Genomic DNA, 22,500 nt, shown 5'->3' on the forward strand with positions numbered 1-22,500 from the left:
CCCGCCACTTGGCGGCGGACGCCGCGGGGGCGCGCCGCCAGCGGCGGTGTCGTCTCCAGTCCGGCAGCGCCGGCGCGACGAGCCCCGAGGTCACCGGGGGGCCGGCGGTGGCGGCCGGCGACGAGCGACGCCGGCGGCAACGTGCCCTGCTGCTGGCTCCCACGGCTGCCGAGCACGGACGGCTACGCAATGGCCCCTCCTGGTGCCTTTCCGGGATCGGCATGTGCCGTCGGCAAGGATCGCACTTGGTCGGTCACACCAGCTCTCTCCGTCGCCGTTTTCAGCCCCCGAGAGTGCTGATGCTGCGGGGCGCGTTCGGAGGTCACACGTGCCTCCTTGCCGTCCGCTCCAGACTGCCGTGCCCCCGAGTACAGGGTCATAGTCAGTGCATCCATCCATCCATCGTCTTGTCCCCTAAGCTCTCAGGGTACTTCACGGCCGATAAGCCAGGCATCCGGTACTATCTTCTATCCATTACTCGAGGCGCTCAAACAATTCGCGAAACCTTGTGTTTGTGTTCCTCTGTATGCGCTGCCTCCCGACGTTCTGTTCTCCAGCATCGGCGGGACGTTCTACTCCCCCTAGTCATCTCCAGCCTCCCCCCCCCCCCCCCCCGCCCCGCCATGCCCTGCTCCGCACGTCCATCTCCGTCGTTTCCTCTCTCCCCCTCGGCGAGTTGGTCAGTCACGTCCATCTCCGCTGTTCCCTCCCCTCCTCGGCGAGTCGGTCAGTCACGTCCATGTCTGCTGCCGCCGCCCAGGTCCACAGCGGGACGCCATCGCCGCCCGCGAATTCATTCTGAGAATGTTCGTCGACCTGAACCCCGACGCCGAAAAGATAATCTACTCGCATTTCACTTGTGCAACAGGTAACGCGGTCGGCGCCGGTCGCGGCCCGGTGTCTGCATGTGCTCAGGCTGGGGCTTGGCGGAGCGCGCCGGCACGACGACGAGGCTCGCGCGGCGCGCCTGCGGTCGGCGCTCGACCGCAGGCGCGTCCGCCGTCGCCGCGCGGGGGCGGAGCCGGGGGGCTGGGTCGCTCACCGCCAGCTGGCGCGCTGAACACCGCTGACAGAGCGGCCTCCGTCGAGGGCAGACGCCGGCGGCCGTCTGTTTGCATGCGCCGGCGTCTACTGCTGCGACGTGTGCATCAGCATGTGGTCTCTGTTCGGCGGAAGGGTCTTCTAGCCTTTGTGTTTCTTGGTCGGTGTGGGTTTGCTTCGTTTTCCTGCGCTTTCTATCCAGCGGTCGGTTGACGTTTCGTCTCAGGCTTGTCCGTGTTCTGGTTGTGTGTTGGAGGGTTAACGCACGTGCTGGCTACAGAATGTCCATATTGTATCGGCATGACTACATTTAAATGCTTTTACCACGGGCTGTCTAATGCTTCCATGACGCATGCTGTGACTAAATGTGCTCTCGTGCCTGACCCGCTCCGTCGGGTAGATTGGTGATTGAGTGTGAATTTTCTCAATATGGATATGGTAGGGGTTTCGCAACAAGTGTTGCGCATGATCGGCAGGGAGATATATGTGTTAACCATTGACCTCGTGCACAGTTTACACCTCAGCGGCTTGTTGACAGGTTCTTTGCTCTGTAGAGGGTAAGCCGTGTTTCCCGACACAAGGTATTCACGGCGTATTTCTCCAAGCCGATGAGTTATTGTAATGTCGTCTCGCCGGCCATCCAAAGCTGTTTGAAAACACGGTATTATATAATAGCATTATAGTCGTAACATATCTTTGTTTGATGTATTACGTCACACAAGTAAGGATTATGCGCCTCTTAGATTTCTGCTGCCTTCCCCTCCCCTTAGCTTGGGCAGTATCTACGATCGCTACCAACCAGACGTGACCAGACGTGACCTGACCTGACGCCGGGCGGTCGCCTTTCAGACACGGAGAACATTCGGTTCGTGTTCGCCGCCGTCAAGGACACCATTCTCCAGCTGAACCTGAAGGAATACAACCTGGTGTAGGCGGCGCCGCGCCGTCCACGAGCTAGTCATTGCTGAGCCAACGGAGCTTGCGTCGGGCGAGGACGGACTATGCTTTGCGCTTTCACATCTGGGTGACTGGGGCGAGGGCTTCACTGGACGGGCGCTGGCGCGGACCTCCGCTGACCTGGTGTGACGGACCGCACGGGTAGGCCGCGTGCGCGCGCGCGCTCGCCTACGCCGCGGCCGCCGGCTGCCCACTCTTGTTTTCACACCATTCCGTAATGCAGAGGCCGCGAGAGTTGAGCGCGAGTGCACAAGTGTAGTTTTATCGAGGCGGGCGGCGGGTGCCGTCCCCGCTGAGCGCCGGTTGGCTGGTCTCTCGTCCAGGCGCGCCCCGATTGGTTGAATTTGATCCCCTGTTGCTGATTGGTCAGTCTCGTCCAGCGCGCATGTCGGTTGATTGGTCTCGCTCTATTGCGCGCGTGCTCACTGGCAGTCGTCTGCGTCAATCGACGCCGACGCCGCGATTGGTGTTCAATCCGGCGCGGATTCGACGCGCTGCGGGCGGCGCGCGCCGACTCGGCCGGCAGAGGGCCGCCGCCTGCTGTCGCGCCCGGCCGGGCTGGGGCCGCGTTTCGTTTTTCTGTGTGCCAAATGTGCTTCAGTTCTCCCTGTGCTCCGTGCGGCAGGCGGCGGTGGGTGGGCGCCGGCGCCGCGCGTGCTGTCGGCGCCACGCCGCTCGGCCGCCGGCGCCGGCGGCGCCACGTTACCGTCACCGCCTCCGGAGTACAGAAACGCCATCGAGTCCCGGAATTGCGGCCGTTCTACAGAGGTTTGATTATCAGCCCGATGCCTTCCTTGTTTTTAAGATTTGTTTATTTATATGTTGTGCGTCCGTGATCGTGGAGTGGCGGTCTGCGAGCGTCGCCGGGCGTGGCGGAGTCTGCACAACACACCCGCACACCGCTGGCCGCCCGGCCGACGCCGGCCGGCGCCAGAGCCGCCCGCCGACGCCAGCCGGCGGCCAGGCCGGCGCCTGGCGCGCGCGGGTACACAGGGGCTGCGTGCGCGCGCGAGTGTGATAGGGAGGAGGGCGACCGGCGGCGCCCGGGGCCCCCCGCGCCGGGCGCCGCTGTCGCCCGGCTGTCTCAACCAAATATAGCCACTGTGCTCGTCCATTATTCCCCCTTTTGTAACTTGCAACTTGTTTGGTTACTGTAATACGGTTTTGTATAACTGGTACATATATATCTGTGTTGCATATGTACATTACTACGTGTACGCACACGTATGCACACGCGGGCGGTGGCGGCGGACGCGTGGGCGGACGGGGCGCGACCAACGGCGGCGCGCGCCGCTGGCCGCGCCCCCGGCCCCGCACCAAGCCGCGCTCGGCCCGGGACCCGCTGCGCAGCGTCTCCCCCGCGCAGGTCGGCCCAGCGGACCACCGGGCCCCGGGCCGCGCGCAGCCGCGTCCCCGTCGGCCGCACCGCCCCCCCCCCCCCCCCCCCGGACGAGCTCGGCTCGCGTCCGCGCACACGGACGCCGCGCGCGCGGACTGGACGGCCGCGCGCCACGCCCACCGGCGCGCTACCACATGCTGGCAACATTATCGTATTGTTAGCTGCCAAGCTTTGTAACTACCTACTATGGAGGGTCTGTGTTTAAGAAAATTTATTTATTGGACGTGTGTTTTGGTGCAGAGGATGAGAACGCGAGGACGGCAGCGACGGCAAAAAAGAAAACTGCGATGCAGTATGTGCAGTCGGGCTCCTGGGAGCTGTTGAGAGTTGGGAGTGAGTTTTTCAAGCAGCGCGGGGTCGATGGCTACATTGTGACGTTAAGAAGCTGTGGTGACAGATGCAGCGCTGTTGGAATCGCGGATGCTCACTATCATGTGGTGCGGAGCCGACGGCGACAGTGTAACGCTCATCCCAGTCCAGGTCGCCGATTAAGTAACACAGCACTGAAGTCTCGCAGCGCCCGTGTCAGCGCACGCTCACAAAGCCAGTCTATTGTTCTACGACGACGAGCGTAACGAAGAAACGCGGGTTGCCGTGCGGATTTCTGCGGATCTGTCGAAGGGCATCCTCCAGTGCGTCTGACCCGCGGCCTGTGGAAGGTTAGCTCAGATGGAAGCTGCGGCGGTCCAAATTACATGGGATCGACGCGAGGCTACTGGCGCATTTTGCCAGCGTGGTGCTCCGGCATAATTGACTAAAATCCCTTTTCAAAATTAATTTTACATATGTGTGAGCTTGTTCTCGGCGCAGTATTCAGTCACGAGCGGAATGACCGGCATTGGGCAGTTCTGGGTATTTGTTCAATAAGTTCTGTTCCATAGAATTCCGATGTCATTGTAGACAAACGTTGCTATCGTTATGGTGGTCCTTAGTCTCAAAGAGAGGATCTAACTTTTTGTGCTTTTCACTTGTTACATCAGACACATACAATTTCATCAGTAACATCACTTCTCGAAATCCTCAACACCTCGCCATATGACCAACGTAGTCGGTGCGCTATAAAGCCCAAATCATCATCATCCCCTTCTCAATACCTCACAACTTTGATTTGAAGTAGCCGACCTTGCAGGAGAATCTCATTTGACGCCCTGCTAGCCAGTATGAAATAAATGCATTTCGTTTGCCTTGCCCATTTGTTTTGTGTAATAAATGCTACCACAGCTTGAAGCATTCGATAAAAGCAAAACATATGGGAACATAAAGCTATCTCGCGAATTCAGCGAGCCGTTACACTTTGGATTAGATATCCGCTATGACGTTTACCCCGATGGTTCTTTAGAGCACACTGGCTCTAAGGACGGAAGTATTTCCACGATCCATGTGGCGCAATGGTTCAAACTTCAGCCAGTGTACTCCTTGGTAACAGGCCCTTACCCGTTTGGCCAATGACAAATGTTATTTTACTCGAACCGGTAGTGTACACGGCGGTCGTCATGACAACGGTAGTCCCATCTGCAGACGGGAGGCGCAATGCTGTTACGAGACGTTGACAGCGTTATTTGGGCTCGAAAATGATAAAATTGAAGCCCTTATTATGTCTTGACTGCTGCAATGGTAGTACCCAATACCTTTATTAGACGTGACTAGTCTTAAGGTTTCACCAAAGTATGTTTTTTGAAACATGCCCCAAGGGTGGGACACTCCCTTTAACCACAACCCTAGATTAAAAACAGGTTATCAGTTCCTGGGTCATCTGAGGGAACGCGGGACCTTCTGGGCGATAAGCTAGAGTTCCTACGGCAGACACCATCTACGTGGAGGCTGGTGGACCCGCGGCGAGATTTCGGCTTAGGGCACCGAAATGCGTCGCCTACGGAGACGTGATTAGCAAGCTTATAACAGTAGCCGCATAGCGGCGCTAGTGACCGAATAGAGGGCAGCACAAGTTGGTGCGCAGGTCACCAGCCGGTTAAGTCTGGACCAGGTGCCATCTCCGACCAACAATGCCGGCATGCCCGGCGGGCTAGTCAGGAATATTCTGACTAAGCATTGGGCAAACGGTATTAACCTCTAAGACCAATCCTGCAGTTGCGATGTCCGCGAAGACAGCTGCAGCTATATTGTAATTATCAGATAAGTAATCAGGTTGCTTTGGATTTCGCCCAAATCTTCCACAGCGTTAGATATTGCGCTATTGGGCACGGGAAGCGGGCATTGGCTACTTAACGAGTTTTCTAACACCAACATTTGTCTGAATGGTATATGGTAAATGGGGAATTCTGCTGTGGGGCCTCTAATAACCCGAGAACCGTCGGTGGTGGATCCCAAAACTCATGTTCTGAATCAACGTCCAGATCGGACCTCCTACACGGTGGTCCGAGTACCGGCGGACTATAAATACTTTTGCGGCGCCAGGAAACCTGCCCATATGGCTAGCATTGGTGACGGTCAGCTCCGTGTGATTTGAAAGCTATCGGAGCAGCGAAGAATATCGACTGCAGCGTGTTAATCGATTGCATACCTGCCTAGGGGTGAAGAGGCAGGTAGAACGTTGGCCAGAATTGAACAGGAACGGTGCTCACAAACACAAATTAGCTATTATTACATGACGAGGTTCCTGTGCGACCTTTTCGGCGTGGCGATAAATTACAGCGTTACAAATAGTAAGTGATTTGTAGAGTATCAGTAATCATCTCAACCCAAATGTGTGCACACTGAAACGACCACAAAACAGCAGGGTGCTTCGCCATTCAACTCACACAATTTGGCAACGGCGAGATCCAGAGCTCAGGCAGCCTAGTCAAGCTCCCATCTGGCAAAAACGTGCAATTTGTCGACGGCCTCATGGCCAAGGCCTTCCCGATTTGGAAGAATAGTACCAAGAAGACACGGCATGCTCATTGAGCAGGTCATTGTGGTGGCAAAAAACCTTGCCCCTGCATTCAACTCAAAGTTACTGGAGAAGCAGCGCGAAGCGAGAAAAGGACGTGCACGTCGGTGGGCATTGCTCCAAACCCAGAGGAGGCTGCGAACTACCCGTGTGAGCTTCCCATAGACCTGGAGCCACTGGGACGGGTGAGAAAAGGACGTGCTTGTCAGTGGGCATTGCTCCAAACCCAGAGGAGGCTGTGAACTACCCGTGTGAGCTTCCCATCGACCTGGAGCCAATAGGACTCCCATCACGCGGGGTTTGGCGGTGCGTCCACCATGCTCCTGCGAAACCTGGGTCCCGAGCTTTGCAATGGCGACCATCATGCAGACAAGGCCGAGGGAGCGAAGGCCTTCATCCCAAGATTGCTGTTCATCCCATCTGACATGCCGTTCGAGCTCAAACGGATGCATGCTGAGCCACAGCCTGATCGCGCCGGTGTTGTCCTGGGGTTAGCGTAACGTTGGCTGCCCCAGACCCCAGGGAGATTAGCCGACCCTGATGCAGGCGAACAAGACCAAGACGGTGGTGTAAAGGAGAGCGCTGCAGTCATAAGCATTCCTGGTACAGGAAGTCAGCAGCAGCGGCGTCGGAATGCATCGGTATCCAGTCCGCTCTCGCCCGTCGCCATCTTGCGCCGTGTGTGACCTCGGCTACTCAGCGCCCGGTCTCTCCTGTGCCGGGCATGGTCCGGCCGGGCGGCGGACCGTACTGTACCTCGGATGCTAATCTTCAGTCATAAAACTGAAGGCAGCTATCTCAATTTGCTCGTTTGCTGTATACATTTTTCCAGGGTACCGCACAGACAGTGCTAAATAATGCAAAAAACATGACAAAATGGCACATAAGACGGAACTTTGGGACCGTACAAGCTACAAATGGTGAGGATGTTTTACCCTTTTTATAGTTGTTTTATAGGCCAGTTGTAACAACGACCGTTTGTACAGATTTTGTATGCATTGTATTCAAACCCATAGGCCACGGCACGTAGGCCTAGTACATAGATATTTCTGCCTCATTCGATTTTGCAACGAATATTCCGAAGTTGAATGACGTTGTAGGAAGTCACCCTCTACCAACATTTAAACATCGTTTGGACGGCAAGTCCTATCGGTCTAAGGATCTTATTTAAAGCTAAATTCAAGCAGGTGAGGTGGTAAGATTAGTGTCAAGGATGTGTGCGGTGCCTGAGGTACGCCAGCCTTGAGGGGCTCTTGTAGCTCTTTGTTGACCTGATGTCCGTATGTCTCTATGTTTTTCATAATCACGACACAAATTTACTGAACGATTTTTTATTACAACATTGTTGTGTTCTCATTTATTGTAACATTGTTATGTTTTCATTTATCGTAACATTATGTTTTCTGAAACATGGCCTGCGCCTGCAATGCCCACAAAAACCTGACGAAAAAGTTCCTGGGCGTGCGCTGCGTGTTTTCCGACCGTAGCTCAAGGGCACGGTCGGCTGAAGGCTGGGGAGTAGGCGTGACGTCACTGTGACGTCGGCTGGCGTCCAGCTCCCGGCCGGCGTACATTATGGCCTGCCCGGAGACCCCCGCTACGCTGCGTCTCGCCCTGGATGCGGCGGTAAGGTAAGGAACACTCTCTGGGTCGGGCGGCCGACGCGCGATAGCTAATGAGCTCAGCTGATTTTCTCACATGTTAACATGGACAGCAGAGTGAACACCTTTTTCCCGTTTACTTCACAGGATGATTTCAACAAACTTGTCGTCCACTGCAGCAAACCAGCTTCAACCTATCTTCAGTGTTTCACTAACATAAACATTTTAGATACGTTTCGGGTGAACGACCCAAGACACACGAGCGATAAAAGAGCGGGCAACTTGAACGTCTGGAAGTCACCTGTAAGTACTGACAAGCGTCCCTAAACCTACCGGTTTCACCGTTGAATGCCAGAACGCATGCTGGCACAACACTGTTTAGACCTATTTGAGCTTCCCAAACCTATTTGTATCTAGCGCCTTTGCGAACCCGAAGGACAGTCTCCGGAGTGCGTGTCCCCGGTAACCGTGGGGGGATATTTCACAAACCCCATAGATGTCACCATCGATTCGGATCGTGCTTTTTCAGCAACGCTTTGCACGCACACAGTTGGGACGCACTGCCGCTGTCTGCTCCCCAACAACCAGCGATCAGACCGTTGGCTGCTACTGTTATGCTAAAAATGGCAATTCGGGGACCTGATTGGCATTAAAATAGCGTGAATGAATATGACACACAGGCCACACCATGTCAGACACTGTTGGGGCTAATGTTTTATTCAACGTGTTTCTTTAACATGAAATGCGCGATAACATCCACGTGTCTATAAACCAAACGCAAAACCTAGCTATCTGGGTCTGGCGAAGACGCCTCCCCGAATCTTGGGATCTTAAGATAATCAGGGTTTTTAGTTATCCGGCCGGATTTTTATCCACGTTGTTGGGATCTTTCTATAGGTGCTGTTAGTGGTTGTCTTAAAAACGGTAAAAATACATAACAATTCCTCCCTTTATAGCTTGTGAGATCATGGGCGTTCGCCTCAGAAGCCATTTTGCCATGCTCGTTGCATTGTTTACGACTATGATGAAATGTTAAGTCCGGATTAGCTCCATACCACTCAGAACTGCAATATCTGCGTGCATAAAAAGTGTAATAAAATCCAACGACACCCACATATGCGCATGAATATTGATTACAGCTCATGTCTTCACGAATTTTAGGTAATAACCGCTGCTTTTTATCACAACGTGTGCAAAGAAATTACTCCGTGTAGATCAGGCTGCAAAATTTTCAGTTGAAAAAAGGGCTTTGTTGGCATGTTAACGTATTGTTACAGACGTTAGAACAAATCGGTATAGACCTGAGTTACACTAGTATCATGAAATTGCACGTGGCAAGATGCCCCCCGCTTTCAGGTGACAATCTGTCGTCGCTTGTGTGACCATCCTAGCCTTCCTTAAAACGATTACAAACTAAAATTTCTGTAATATAACACGACAAGAAAAGTTGTGCGATGAGAGAAAAGAGAAGCTTTGCGCACAAAACGAGCTGTGCAATGTCGGCAAGTGACAAGATTGTCATGCGTCACGTTAAAACGGGTGCTGTCTGGCGTCAAAATCACGGCTGTCACGTCATTGGCTTTCCTGTCACCACACATCAGATGGACCCAAAAAATCACGACCGTGGTCAGTTGTCTGTTATCTATAGCGCGAAGACCAATGTCACTGCCAGGCTATTACGCCGCACGTGTTTAGAGGGAAGGTATGATTACAGGCTCGCATGGTACGAACTACATCCAGGGAAAAGCAGCAAACGACGACTGCGCTGCAAACACGTTGTTATCTATTATATGTTGTGCTCCGGTTAAATTTAGCGAGGCCATAACTCAGTGGCAGGAGGCAGGCTAAACTGATATCACAGCAACATGTGTATTGATTAAATGTACACGTACCGCTACGCCTCTCAACCTGTTTCAATATTAACCAATAAGTGAACCATATTAAATAGTTAATGAAATTGAGTATATGGGTTGTAAATAATCATTCAACTGATTCAGACTATCAATGAAATAATCAAACTGAACAGCAATCCTTAAGGTGCGTTTAGCACGAACCCTGCGTCTCCACGCGAGCCACGCGTCCAATACTGACGGCATTCGCGTCCGTGGCCACATGCGAGGCTGTGGGACGGCTCGGGGACCACCGCCGGCCGCCGCCCGGGGAGCGATCTGCGCCGCACCGCCTCCCGAGGACGCCCTGCCGACGGCGGCGACGCCTCGGCCCGCTCCGGTGGCGTGACGCCAGATGGGCGGCCGATTGACCTTGTGCCGAGCACTCAATAGTCGCCGGGACGCGCCACGAACGGAGCGCGCGGCACCGTGGGTCACGAGGCAGTCACGGCAGACTCGGGCCGCGCCCATGCCGCCTGTTTCGCGCGCGCGCGTCTGGGCAGGTGCCATGCGCTGCTTTGAGACGCTGTCCCAGTGTGTGACCTGTCACACAGCGTTGGGAGTGGTGAATTCGAATTCGGAATTATCCGCTTGTTGGTATCCGTGTGCTTGCTCGATAGCGTGTTACACGTCTGCAGTGATTTGTGCTGGTACCGTCAAACAAATCACTGCACCAGTGTCCGTGCCGGATGCGTCGGCGCACCGGACGAATGTCGTCACGTGACCTCGACGTCGCCTTGTCGACGCTCTCCGCCCTAGACGTCAGCCACTGTCTCCGGGAGCCAGCAGATAATAATGTTGCATGCCGGAGTCTCTGTAGCGACCTTGGTGCAGGGGCACACCACGGACGCTGGCTTCGCCCGACTGCGGGACGAGACCGGAGTCGCTGGGGCGACCTTGGTGCAGGGGCACACCACGGACGCTGGCTTCGCCCGGCTGCGGGACGAGATCGGAGTCGCTGGAGCGGCCTTGGTGCAGGGGCACCACACCACACGCTGGCTTCGCCCGGCTGCGGGACGAGACCGGAGTCGCTGGAGCGATCTTGGTGCAGGGGCACAGCACGAACGCTGGCTTCGCCCGGCTGCGAGACGAGACCGGAGTCGCTGGGGCGGCCTTGGTGCAGGGGCACACCACGGACGCTGGCTTCGCCCGACTGCGGGGCGAGACCGGAGTCGCTGGGGCGACCTTGGTGCAGGGGCACACCACGGACGCTGGCTTCGCCCGGCTGCGGGACGGAACCGGAGTCGCTGGGGCGACCTTGGTGCAGGGGCACACCACAGACGCTGGCTTCACCCGGCTGCGGGACGGAACCGGAGTCGATCAAACTTCTAACAATGTCGCTGAACTTGGATAATTAGGCAGAGCAGTCGGTTGGCGAGGGGATCGCAGTCGCAGCTGGCACCGGAAGCCGCCGCCAAAATGGCACTCCGGCGAGGAGAGGAAGGCCGGGAATAGATGAACCTAGTGAACCTCGTGAAGCCTGGTGACGCTTGGCACCTGGCAGAACAATGTGTCTGGTAGAGGAGACGATGTTTGGTCTGAGAGGTGGACGCCTGGCTGTCTGGTCGTCGTGTTCTCGTCTGTTCCATTTGCATTCTAAGGGTCCCGCTCGGAAGCAAGGAAAAATTCGATCACCGTGATCACGGTGCTGATGCAACCGATAGATAGCCTAAAGCGCGAAACCCCATGCGCTTCATTGCTATGCCTACGCGACGCAGTTGCTATCTGGCTACCGACATGTGTAATACATCGCATGTCGTCTGAAGCGGGCATTTTACGACTTACGTCAGTTCGTCCCTCTCTTGAGTTCGCACAGCCGGCAGCCTCATCATGGACACATTCAAACGCGTCGCCCTCCCTCATCGCCCGAGCCGAGCCGGGCCTCTCCGCCCTGAACGTCCCCCCTTACCCCCCCCCCCCGCACAGTGGGCCCCGGGCCGGGCTGCCGCGCGGCTCCGGCCAGGCCGGACCGCCTCTCGGCTGCGGCCGGCGGCGGCTGTCGTCCCGTGCTGACCCGGCCATCCATCGCCGGGCCGGGCGTGCCGTGTAGCCGCGGGACAGCCATGGCCGTCAGGCGCAGTTCGGGCTGCATTATTGAGGTGACCCACGCGCCGTGTGGGCCGCACAGCCGGCCGCCCGACCGGCCGGCTGTCATCCGGCCGGCGCGGCCAGCGCCGCTTTCGGGGGCGACGGCGACACCGCCGTTCAATGACGCCGACAGTCATGGCAGTTTGGCGTGTGCTGATGGGGTCGGAGTGTTCTTGTACACTTTGGAGGGGTCGTGGTGTATTGGCTGTTGTCAACATTGCTCTACGAGGCGACTCGCTGATGCTTTATCGTCAGTATGTCTCTGTATGTATTTTTCTGTGTTGACCTCGCATTCCCTAGGCTGGGTGCGAAGCGTCGCGATCACTCACACCAAATGCCTTATCGACCGGCGATACCAAGGCCGGCAACTCACGACTTCCGGCACCCAGACAGGGCCGAACGCTGAGTGCAGGGACGGAAGCGAACGCTCTTCCAACTGAACTACGGCTGCTGCGGGGTCCGGATGCTCCCACTCCCGCCTGCCGTCCGTGATCGCAGTTTCGCTGAACGCAGCTTAGTGTTGGGTATTCCGCCGCCATGTGTGAATGCGGACATCACGCCCGGTGATTGGTCAGCAATTGTGTTTATGCTGACGCACGTACAATCAAGGAAGGCGACAAGAAATCGAGGACCCGAGTTATGGCAGGACGTCAACATGACACGAAATCAGTGCCCTTACCTGAGCTCCTGGAAAAGGATTTTCGGTGATCGTGTGGACTTCGCCGCTTATGTCGCTGAGGGCGTGCTGCATTACAGTACAGACGAGCGGTCAGGACACCGTGCTCGGCATTGCATTGTGGGATGTTCCTGACAGTATATCATACTTTATGTTTTAAACACGCATCACGCATACATGCAAATAATCTCAAGCCAACACACATCACGACGTATCCAAAACGCTCGACTGGTTACAAAACCGTTTTCTAAAAAAGCTTGTTCTAAACGTTTTCTAAAAAAAAAATGTTCCTCGCAAGTGCAGTGAACCACTAGTGATTGTGAGTTCACAATATGGATATAACCTGAAAGCCCGTGGCCGCGTCTTTTTCTGCGCTGGCGAATGGGATTAATCAGAAGCAGTCTGAACATCTCGTGTCTGAACTATGCTGGCAAGGAGTTCAAGCAATTTGCTCCTTCCACATATTCCGCGTACGAATACAATCCAAGAGAGTTGGCGTGGTTTGAAAGGCAACGACCAGTGCCGGCCTGCCGTCTCGTACGTCATGCGCCTGTGTTCCTTTTGATATTTGTCAGAAACACTCTTGAATCTTACACCCACCTGGTTGGGCCACTGCGTGCCCAATGCAGCTCATTTATTTCACAGCATGGAAGTGTCCAGCGTGTGGAGGTCGACACAAGCCGCAGCGAAACACCAGTACTGGGCCCGACGCCGCAGCGAAACACCAGCGCTGACCCTGGCGCCGCGGCGAAACACCAGCGCTGGGCCCGGTGCTGCAGCGAAACACCAGCGCTGGGCCCGGCGCCGCAGCGAAACACCAGCGCTGGGCCCGACGCCGCAGCGAAACACCAGCGCTGGGCCTGGTGCCGTGGTGAAACACCAGCGCTGGGCCCGGCGCCGTGGTGAAACACCAGCGCTTGGCCTGGCGCTGCAGCGAAACACCAGCGCTGGGCCCGGTGCCGTGGTGAAACACCAGCGCTGGGCCCGGCGCCGCAGCGAAACACCAGCGCTGGCCCTGGCGCCGCAGCGAAACACCAGCGCTGGGCCCGGCGCCGCAGCGAAACACCAGCGCTGGGCCCGGCGCCGCAGCGAAACACCAGCGCTGACCCCGGCGCCGCAGCGAAACACCAGCGCTGACCCCGGCGCCGCAGCGAAACACCAGCGCTGGGCCCGGTGCCGTGGTGAAACCCAGCGCTGACCCCGGCGCCGCAGCGAAACACCAGCGCTGGGCCCGGCGCCGCAGCGAAACACCAGCGCTGACCCTGGCGCCGCAGCGAAACATCAGCGCTGGGCCCGGCGCCGCAGCGAAACACCAGCGTTGGGCCCGGCGCCGTGGTGAAAGACCAGTGCTGGGCCCGGCGCCGCAGCGATAGGCGCCTGACCAAATCTCTCAGTCCGACCCGTGATTATCACCGGAAGCACAGCCCCAGCCCCCGAGGCACGCTTGAATTAGCTCGCAGCTCCGAGAAACAACCCGCTTATTTGCATAGCAATTGCAATTGAGGATCTCGCGAGCCGACGATGCGACGCGTGGCTTATGGACGAGGGAAAAGCGCCATGAATGAGTTGTTTAAGATCTTCGGCCTTGTCTAAGCCGTTAAAACCGAAACTGCGGTTTCTGGACACGTTGTTGCGAACGCCTGCCGGTGATTTAGTTCAGCTGTAAACAGTGAACGTCCAATGCCCAACGCGAGCGGAGACTCAATCAACTCAAGAGGAACGCGACGCTTGCGACCACTTTGGTCTGAGCTCGAACGCGTATGTTATTATCCCGGCCACTCCATGCATCACTGGGGGAATGTTTGATGCTCTGAAAAAACTCTTAACGTACAGGAAAGGTCCGAGCGAGCTTTTTAATTTTGTGACAGTAAACTACCTCCGAATTTACAGAGCCTCTCGCTCAAGCTTTGGAGCCAGCACGTCTCCTGCGGATGTCCGGATGTCGCGGCATTCAGGGGCATCCGCTTGAATATGAGCGAGCCGTTGGTGGAAATGTGTCGCACACTTGTAGAGCCGTTTTAGAGTTCCTTCCACGTGAGAGACGAGCCTCAGTGCTGCGCGCGGGAAGCCCCAGACATGGTGGGATTAGGCGGTCTCCTCGTGCCTCGCACTGGGTCTAGCTCTGAGCATGGATACACCGCGAAAAAATGCATAACACAAGGCACACAACATCCCTACATCTAGGCATACACCGCACGCGACTCAGCACATGTGCATTCACAGAAATTTGCGGAAGCTTTTCATAGTGGACACATGAAACCACAATTTACGATGCTCCCCCATTTATCCAGAATCCAGCCAAGAATTCAGCCAAGGTCCGCAGTATGCCGTTACACGCAACAATCTGGTGATGTCTGAAATGTCCCTTCAGATTCATCGTCGCAAGTGTGGAACGGCCGTGACAACTGACGTTAGTTATGCCACTGCAAGGAGTTGCTAATGCATAATACATCGGAACATACTTGCTACAATGGTGACGGCGCCGTAGAATACGGCAGCAGCACTATTGATCAAGCATGCTTTACGGCGTTTGACAAGACAGACTGCTGCGGGAGGCGCCATAGATGGCGCTTCGGATTTAGTGGCGCCAAATAAATTATCGAGCCTCATTGTCCTGCCCGTGACGCAAAAGGCAGCGGTGCTGAATTCCCGGTTTCATTTACTCTGGCATGGCTTCGGCAAAGCGCATTTTCGTACCTGCCTAATAAATCAGGTCGTGGCTTTTGGACCGGGCCATCTTTCAGTTTCTGTTCTTTGAAAAGGCTTCACAAATGGTGCCACGCATGGGCCCAACGGTAAGCTGAATCAATGAATTCTTGCACGACCGGTCGACCCATAGTGCGTGCATGATGTTGATCATTGTACAGTGAAAACCAGCTTTTTTTGCCAGCATTTGCACGGACCGACATTCAATGCAAGGCTCCATCGAAGAGTGAATGCAGAAATCCAATGACATTTTAAAGTGTCGTCGGATTTCTGTGCACATGTGTGCCCTTGAACATGCTGACATCATACTAATAATTGAAGCGCGCTGACACATTCCTTCGGCTGATATCGTCTAATGTTGGCCAGTTTGCTTCAACTTTCCGACGGGATGCTCAAGTTCTGACGCTGTTAGCATGTAATGTGTGGATAGTTGACCGGGGAGCCGGCCTTTCAACTGAACTCGCGCTAATTGGACTCAGCCTACGCGCGCTTGCGCCCGCCACATGACATTTTGCCTCGCCGCTCTCGTAGACACCATGCAAACCTTCCGTTGCCTTCACTTTTGAACCTTGCCGTCGTCCGCCATGAGCGCTGACAAGTCTGACTAGAAGCCGCTGAGTCTACATCACGCTCTCAGTCTCTCCGTATCTGTTGACACAGCTTGCCCGGTTTTGCACCCGAGGATATGTTCTATTGACCTCTTTTATCAATAGCCGCCGCGGCCGACAAAACTCAAAGCGGCCACGCGCGCGATCCACGCCCTTCTTGCGCGTGGCCGGCGGCAGCCACTCCGCGTCGGAGTGCGGCTCGGAAGCAGAAGTCAGCGTGCAAGAGCGGCGCGCGGGCTCCGGCACGTCTGAATCGATACGGCGCAGCGTCTCGACCAGCGCTCTCGGCTCGGCCAGCTCGTGGCCGCCGGAGACGGGCGGCGGCGGCGGCCGAGCTCGCGCGCACGCCGGCACCGGACGGGCCGCCGTCGCGCGCGGGGCGTCGGTGCCGACGGGCGGACGACGGCGGGTGTCGGCGGCGACGCGACGACGGGCCACCGGCCGCTGCCGGAGGAGCAGGCCGTCGCGCAGCACCATGATCTGATCGCGTCGGTGAGTATCGCCGCGGGCGTTCGAGAGAGGCAGAGGTGTGGGAGGCAGTGCGCCAGGTGTGGTGGGGGTCGCGCTTCCGTTAGGGGGGGAGGGAGAGGCCCAAGGTCTTGCGCTGGGCTGTGGAGAGAGTGGTGCCAGGCAATAAGACCCCTAGGGCAGGTGTTCTGTGTGATAGGAGTCTCGCACGCTAATTGGTAAGCAGGAGGCACACGCCTGCTGCGCTAAACAACGAATTCTTCCTGCATACTTACCCAAACGAAAATTCAGCGCAATCTATACATATGTGCCCAGGCGCACAACTTCCTAAGGGGCGGTCATAGTAAGACTCCTTTTCAAGGTGAATCAATTTATTTTCGTGCATCACTACGGGCTTGGGTTAAACATTCCCGAAACGCGATTGGCACTGGCCCTCCCCTTCCCCACAGTCCTACGTCAATGCGGTCGGAGGCTGCAGAACAGCGGCGCATCAAGCGGAGAGTAAGACTCACAGTGGGTCTTATTCAGCAGCTGTACCGCCGGGCTGGGTGATACCGCCCGAGAGCTGTCGCACATCGAGGGTCCCACCCAGGCCTTGTACCACATGGAGGGTGCCGTCCGAGAGCCGTGCCACACCGAGGTACCACCCCAGATATGTACTATGCAGAGAGCTCCATCCATGATGAAACGTTGGGGAGACTCCAGTCGGGACCCTCCGAACCTTCCTCTCATTCGGGGAATGCTGCTGAGGATAGGACATCTGTTGTGAACATCTTTAGTGCGTGGTCGCCGCGTGCGTGACCGCGGCGGTGCGCGTGCCACACCGTGTTGATTAGTGCCGGCCAGGGTAACCTCCATCAATGATCACCGGACGGCAGCAGCGCCGGAGTTAGATGAGCCTTGAGCATAGCCCCAACTCCAGCCAAACGATGGCAGGCAGGGAAAGTTGGAGTGATGTGAGAGCCATAGCAAATTGGTCGGGTCAACAGGAGGCCTTGCCCCGGAGTTATCCCTCCGAGCTAAAGCAAATTGGTCGGGTCGGCAGGAGGCCTTGCCCCGGAGTTATCCCTCCGAGCTAAAGCAAATTGGTCGGGTCGGCAGGGGGCCTTGCCCCGGAGTTATCCCTCCGAGCTAAAGCAAATTGGTCGGGTCAGCAGGAGGGCTTTCCCCGGAGCAATGTTTCTTGCACATGTTCATCTCTGGTACCACCAATTTTACACAATCATTGACAGAATAGCACTTCCTGGTCTTGGAAGCAAAGCTGGCGTTAGTGTTAATGTCAGATGCACCCGAAGCTCAAGGAACAGTGCCCGCAAATTGCGGGAAACGCTGGCATGGAACCTTCTAAGTCACTACCGACGCTTTCACATGCATTTTGCCCCATCAGCCTCCAAATTCTAGTGGCGCCATTGACACCGGAACGATACCAATGCTTTGCACTGCTGATGTCTTATATCATCATCATTTTTGGCGAGGACGGGTTCTAGATCTTTTTATTCGTGTGAAAAAAGGCATGCACTATCGACGGGCTCCTTAGCTCGAGGAGATTCATTGTTCCACCATTTCAGTTTTGCCAAAATTAGTACACACGTTGCCGTGATGGAATTCAGTGGTCTGTTGCGGGAAGCACGAAATTAATGTCCCACCACGTGATCCACGTCATCATTGAACTTCTGCGAAGACGTAACAATAAGAGCGCAATGCAGTGACATTGTATGGCTTGTGATTTACACGGACCAAAAATGCGCCACAATGAGGCGCGCTCTTTTGCTGCCTCAGCTAGGGAAAAAGCTCGTCAGGCAACCATTGCCGTTAATAAGATTGGTTGGCTGCAATCTTGCATCCAAACCTATCGAATCAGCTGACCTCCGCCTGCGCCAGTGAGGCTGAATGCCATATTGGAGTAGTCCTGGCGCTATTGATGCAGCCGCGTCTTTCCCCCAGCAGCGCGTCTGAAGCTGGCAGCTGGTGAGTACGGCTGCCGTCACGACCGGCCGGGCTCGGCAGCTTTTATTGAGGTCCGGCAGATCACGTTATACATTCATGCCGTGTGGGTCCTCTATACACGTCCGCAGGGCACCCCTCTCTCCCCTCGCCCACTTCTCGTTTGTTCTCCCCAATTGCATCCTTAAAAATCAGTCGCACGCTTATGACGGTCTAGAAATGATTTTGTTTCGTTTAAGGTGACGGTTCTCACTGCACTGACCTCGTGGCCCCCGGTGCAGCACACCAGTGCGATGTGCTTTTGATGTTACCGACATTGGCTACATTGCCTATTTGCCAGTGACATCATTACCTACACGTTGTATGCCATGCTGGCACTGTTGTAGTTCTAGCAGCCAGCCTGTCACTTGCATTATTAAAATCACAGCTTTCGGTCGCGCCGCCACCGCAAAAGGCATCCTGATCACATAACACCTGACAACTTGTCATATCTGCTGCCTGAATCACTTGCAGTGCAGCTGCTAGCATGTCAGACCAGTCGCGGTCGTTTTTATCACAATGGCTGCTAATTGTAGCCCATTGCCGGTGACGTCGGCTGAGAGCATCAGCCGCTGACGGCGTCGCCGCCACAGCCGACGCCGCAGCGGACGCTCTGTAGCGGGTATCAATCATCGGTGACACTCCCTGGCGTTCCGTTTTTGGCCGCCGCGGGCCTCCTGGGACCACTGTTGGCTGACGCTCTTGCCCACGAGGGACTCGGAGAAAATTAAGCTTCAATTCGTTTCCGGGAAATCGGGAATCCAGAGCCGGCACGGTCTTGGTTTGTTGGATTTGGTGCACGGATGTCTGCTTTTGTGGTGGGTGGCGTTGCGTGAAATTGTCGCCTGGAATTGCATCCAATGTACCTACACCAATAAGTTTTACTCAGTCATGTAGGGTAGCTAAGTTCGGAAGCAGAATGCGACACAGGCGTGCAACAAATCTCCTTAGATAAGTTCGGCAGTCTGAGTTAATGAACCGTCAGTATAATTAATTGTACAACACAAAGTGCTCTACTTTCTTGACTGACATGCCAAATGTCATATTTTTACCAATTTCAGCTAAGTTCTCGGGCCTATCGCACAGGTGTTTCTTGCAATGGTTTCTCCATTTCAGTCCACTAGATGGATGACGCACCCAATGCAATGACCACCCGAAAGGAAACGCCCGCCGCATCCTGCGTTGAAGCCGGCTTTCCGTCTGTTGTTTTGAACGCGCACAGTTACCATTTCGGTGTGGTGGCTGGCTTTGTGCGAAGCCAATATGTGTCCGACGATCTTAATGCAAGAGACACGACACGGTCCGAAGGTGGCCAGACTCGGCAGACGGCCCCGATCCCACAATAACTGCACCCGGCCGGCCACGGGCAGTGGTGACGTCACGACGCGCTGTTGCGAGGAGTCGCTGCGTCCGTCCGTTTGCTAGCGTGGTCACGAGACGAGCGCACACTGTCCGTGTCCAGTTTACCGTCCCCGGAGAATCGCTCCACAGCAGCGCGATGCCGCGGGTCGGAAGGGACTTCGAAAGCGTGCGCATGGTACGTAAAGCGTCCTTAGACACTGTCAACGAGGCTCCACAACACGTTCTGGGGCTCACTTGCCGACCGGTTCATCGGGCGGCGCTGTTTCCAACTGCTGACGCCGTGCGGGTGGGACGCCGCCGTGATGTGGCGTCGTTGGATCAGAGGCGCCCCGCTGTGGGTGTTAATTTCTAGCCTAATGGTGGGGCGGTGTCAGCAGTCGAACGCGCCGCCGGCGAGAGGAGCGCGTCCCAGCCGAGGCTCGGAGCGGCCTGCGTGGATGGGCAGGGAGGAAGAAGAGATGTGACAGGGGGATGTTAGGGGCAGGAGAGCATTTGATTGAGACTGTTGCCTGTTGTGTCGGGGTGTCGAGATAGCTCCGTGGGAGGGGGGTGTGTTCGGGAAAGTGATGGTTAAACATGGACGGGAAAGAAGGCGGGCGCCATGACACGTGACGCGATTACGTGATTGACAGCCGTTGGCAGGAAGCTGATGGAAACAAGACATCACCGTCAGGCGTGGTGTTTAAGCAGGAAGGTAGGGTGATGGGGCTAGAGACAGAGGCGGAGGCAGGGAGAGTGAACGACAGAGTGAGCGAGACGGAGAGACAGGAGCGGGCGTGTGGTCGGACATCGACATTTCGGGGGCGAATATCGTGATAAGGCATGCCACGATGAGACTGCAGAAACAAATGGCACCCGGTCTGCTACTCGCTTAGACCTGACCCGTGTTCTTACTCCGCCAGTAAAATGGGCGCTGCCAGAGTCTCTTAATGACTCCGGCAGTGAGCCGAGCGCGTAGGGCCCGGCACCCGAGCAGGAGCACGCGAATCAGCGACCAGCTCTAGAGCTATTCCAATTGCGGAGACACCGCTTTTCCAGCGGCACTCCCCGGAGGTCGTGACCTTTGATCGCGCGGTTCAGTCGTCTCTCGGTTGCCTGGAGCCGATGGCGAGCGTGGGCGGTACTTTGGCTTAATGTTTGATGTATGCTGCTCTGCTCCGGCCATTGCTTCGGCAATGAAGCCTAAACAGCACTGTGTAATGACAAATGCGCCGATCGACAAGAAAACATGGACGCAGTCATTGCGGGCGGCACGAAACATTACCGGCGCTGTCAGAAATAGCCGAGGCGGAAGGCCAACCGAAGCACGGTCGTGCCGCGGCTGTAAACGCCGCCGCCGCCGCCGTCCTCGGCGGTGCCTCAAGCTGTGCCATCGTCCTTCGGCATACGGCTCTTAAGTCGTGCTGAGTTTCGATATGCGCTCGTCCCTCTGGAAATGAGTACCACGACAGATGTTTCCATCCTAGTTTGAGAGGGATGTTAAGCTTCATGGGCTTTACAGCGTATATCCCTCGACAGCTACACCTCATGCGCAATTCATATGTCAGATTTGGAATGGTCAATGCAATCTAGAGTCTTGCTTTGTTTCGTGAAGAGGCTTCGTGCCGAATTATGACTATGGATAGACTTTTCTTAAAGCATCTTTATATTGCACCGCTTCTGATGACAGAGGGGTTTAGTCCAATAACTTCTGAGAAGCGAAATCCTGACAAAAAATGCATGACACGCTGCTGACCTTCACACCCTTCCTCCTTGTCCGTGGCTTTTCTTGAGACCCGGCCGTCTGGACATTCATCGCTTTTGCTGCTGCTCAATTTTGACCATTCTTTGCCTTGGATGAGCTTGAAGTCCACATGACCGCTCGTAGATCTTTAAGCGACAGGCCGCTAGCCTCTGCCGTGAAGAGACGTACAGATACTGAAAATGACGTCGGCAGCAAAGCTATCAGTATGCATGTGTCTTGTTAACCGGCTTTCCATTCTCATCTTCATCTTCTGACCACTGTTCCTTTCGTGACCCCGGCGTGTAATGGGCTGATATTCAGAAGCGAACCTGTGCAGTTTGAAAGCTTTATGTAACAACTTGCCCTCCATTTATTCGCTAGCCAATCTGCATTTTCTTACGGTAGTGTCACTCGTGTGCAAAAAAGCAGTGCAAACGCGTAACCCATTTCATATTCACTACGGAACTCTGGATGTGCTATGGCCAACATGCATGATCATTTACTGCTGATGCTACTTCATCAGGGCAAAATATGGACATCAATAGATAAGATATGCACCAGGGCTACTAATTATGTCTGGCCACATAACAGTGACATCAAACTAACAAGCTTGAAAAGCCGGCATAACCGACATGGACTCTCCAACACAAGTGGATTTGGACTCCAAGTGACCTGACCACATCTCCTTCCGCGAACAGTGACATAAAGAGTCGAGCGCGCGGAAGCGGATTGGGTGCAGGCCGGTGAGCCTCAGATTTTCACAAATTACATGGACCACATGGAAGTTCACTGGAACGAAATTAGCAAAAATGACTGTCGCCCCGCCTCCGCCCTGTCAGAACCTTCGTTGCCCTACAAACTCATGGAACATGTCTCGTCTGCCATTATTGCATCGCGTCTAGCCGCCAAGAAAAATCGCAGCGACGTGATGAACAAACACCGACATGCCGATGATGTCGTCCGTCTGAGCCACTGACCGCGGCGGCTCTTGCGCCGTGGGGCGGGGCCCGGCGGCGGGCGCGTCTCCGGGGCTTCGGCCACGCTTTCTCCCTGATTGGGTATGGCCGGTCGGCGGGGACAGCGTCGGCACGCGATGACGGCATCGGAGA

General features: G+C 55.7%; 1 protein-coding gene across 1 annotated transcript in view; it reads left to right on the top strand.

Annotated features, from left to right (window-relative positions):
- Positions 1-2,794, top strand: part of LOC119109329 (guanine nucleotide-binding protein G(q) subunit alpha) — a 43,927-nt gene extending 41,133 nt beyond the window's left edge. The window contains exons 7-8 of the mRNA XM_037232939.1: positions 761-868; positions 1,891-2,794. Coding sequence (XP_037088834.1) covers positions 761-868; positions 1,891-1,973 — 191 coding nt within the window. The 3' untranslated portion in view covers positions 1,974-2,794. The remainder of the gene's footprint in view (positions 1-760; positions 869-1,890) is intronic.
- The last annotated feature ends 19,706 nt before the right edge of the window (positions 2,795-22,500 follow it).

The sequence above is a fragment of the Pollicipes pollicipes genome, unplaced genomic scaffold, assembly GCF_011947565.3.
Source record: "Pollicipes pollicipes isolate AB1234 unplaced genomic scaffold, Ppol_2.1 Scaffold_7231;HRSCAF=8579_pilon_pilon_pilon, whole genome shotgun sequence".
Classification (NCBI taxonomy): Eukaryota; Metazoa; Arthropoda; class Thecostraca; order Pollicipedomorpha; family Pollicipedidae; genus Pollicipes; species Pollicipes pollicipes.